The 1,601-nt window shown below is 46.3% G+C and overlaps 1 protein-coding gene across 1 annotated transcript; it reads left to right on the top strand.

The window, feature by feature from the left end:
* Window positions 1-325: 325 nt before the first annotated feature.
* Window positions 326-1,525, top strand: SARC_15737 (hypothetical protein; the record flags this gene model as incomplete). The annotated part of the gene is made up of 3 exons (XM_014290146.1): window positions 326-380; window positions 802-900; window positions 1,413-1,525. Coding segments are annotated over 3 exons (267 nt in total), but the record flags the coding sequence as incomplete, so codon positions are not given.
* Window positions 1,526-1,601: the final 76 nt, after the last annotated feature.

The following is a 1,601-nucleotide window of genomic DNA, read 5'->3' as shown; positions in this document are numbered from 1 at the left end:
ACACACACACACACACACACACACACACACATATATATATATATATATATATATATATATATATATATATTTATATACCCAATCCGCTGTGTTGACATTGGGCACCACAACACCCTATCTCGTTCTATCGGACCGCAATATCTTTTCCACACTCACGCACCCTCTCATCTACTCTACCCACCCATTCCTTTTGAGCTCCCTGCCACTGCACACCGCAATACCCACACCCATACCTTCGTACCTCATCACCTCTGGTGTGATCGTTGCCTCTGCGTATTCGATCCCCAATCAACCACACGAGTCAAAGCAACCCTAACGCATTTCAATGGCCATGTGCTGGCAGTGCAGAGGACTGGTGGATCAAGGCGAGCGATGTGTAGGTGTGTATTGTTGCGTCCCCCGCTCGTCGTGTTCATTGTCGCGTCAAAACGTTGATTCACTGGTAACTTGGTACTGTCATACTGTTTTATAACTCCATAGTGCAAAAGGTTGATACGTTTATTCACTTGTCACTTGGTACTGACAAGTTGTTATATATCCCCGTAGTGCAAAAGGAAGTCACACTGCGGTTCGTCCCATTGGGTATCCTTTGGCGTGTGGCATTTTCGAGCGTATTCGCTGTTCACTTCGTATAAATAGACTTTTCTAACCCCATAGTACAACCAGAACTCACACTGTGATAGGTCCCATTGGTATTCCTATGGCGTATAGTATTGTTGAGTTGCGGTGGGTTATAGTATGGGTTCCGGGGAGGTTTGTTTGATCTACAACCGTGTTTGCACCCTAACTCCTTTCCTACAGAATGCCCCTACCCTGTCCATCGCCACTGCCGATTACAGGCACCTGCGAGCTGTACGCTCTTCTCCAGTTTGACATCGGTGAAGGCCAAGGGCAGTATAGGTATGCGTGCAGGTTAAGTGTAATGATCGATCTGACACTTCATTTGGGAAGCCTGGTTTCTCATGTGTTTGGTGTATATTTTGGGGTACAAAAAGTCCCATACGAGGCGTCTTGTATTGTATAAGCTAGAGTGACAGTGTTGGTCTTTTCCAGTACCAATAGGAAAGACAAAGGCGTTTGTTTAGTCTTGGGCCTATAGTTTACGTCTGTGTCCGTTCCGGCTTCAATAGCTATAGAATAGCCACGCACACACTTCAATGGTCCGAATTTGAAGCCAGTAGAACGCAAGAAAGGGCTTGTCTGTGCGGTAATGTCACGTCCCGGTCTATGGACCACGACGCCACGAACGTTCAAATCGCAATACAAATACTCATAGCAAGTCCGATTTCCGTTCATTTTGTAGCCATATAAACGGGTCCAAAATACCAAGTACCTCGTATTCCACATACAATATGATCAGCTACCCACGCTAACTCCCTATCGCTGTTCGCAATTAAACGCAATAAAACTAGGCAAGGAACTACGAGCACAGGGATACACCGCGCATCACCCCATTGTGCTGATACCTGGGCTGTGCTCGAGTGGACTGGTTGTCACAAAGTCTGATATCAAGCCCGCCTGGGAGGTATGTGAACTCAGAACGTTGTGCCAGTCGCAGTGTACACTGTGGTGTACTTTCACGCGAGGTATATATATATGTA

Source organism: Sphaeroforma arctica (assembly GCF_001186125.1).
Source record: "Sphaeroforma arctica JP610 unplaced genomic scaffold supercont1.6642, whole genome shotgun sequence".
NCBI lineage: Eukaryota > Ichthyosporea > Ichthyophonida > Sphaeroforma > Sphaeroforma arctica.
Note: the sequence above shows the minus strand (reverse complement) of the source record. Positions and strands in the feature narration are given on the sequence as shown.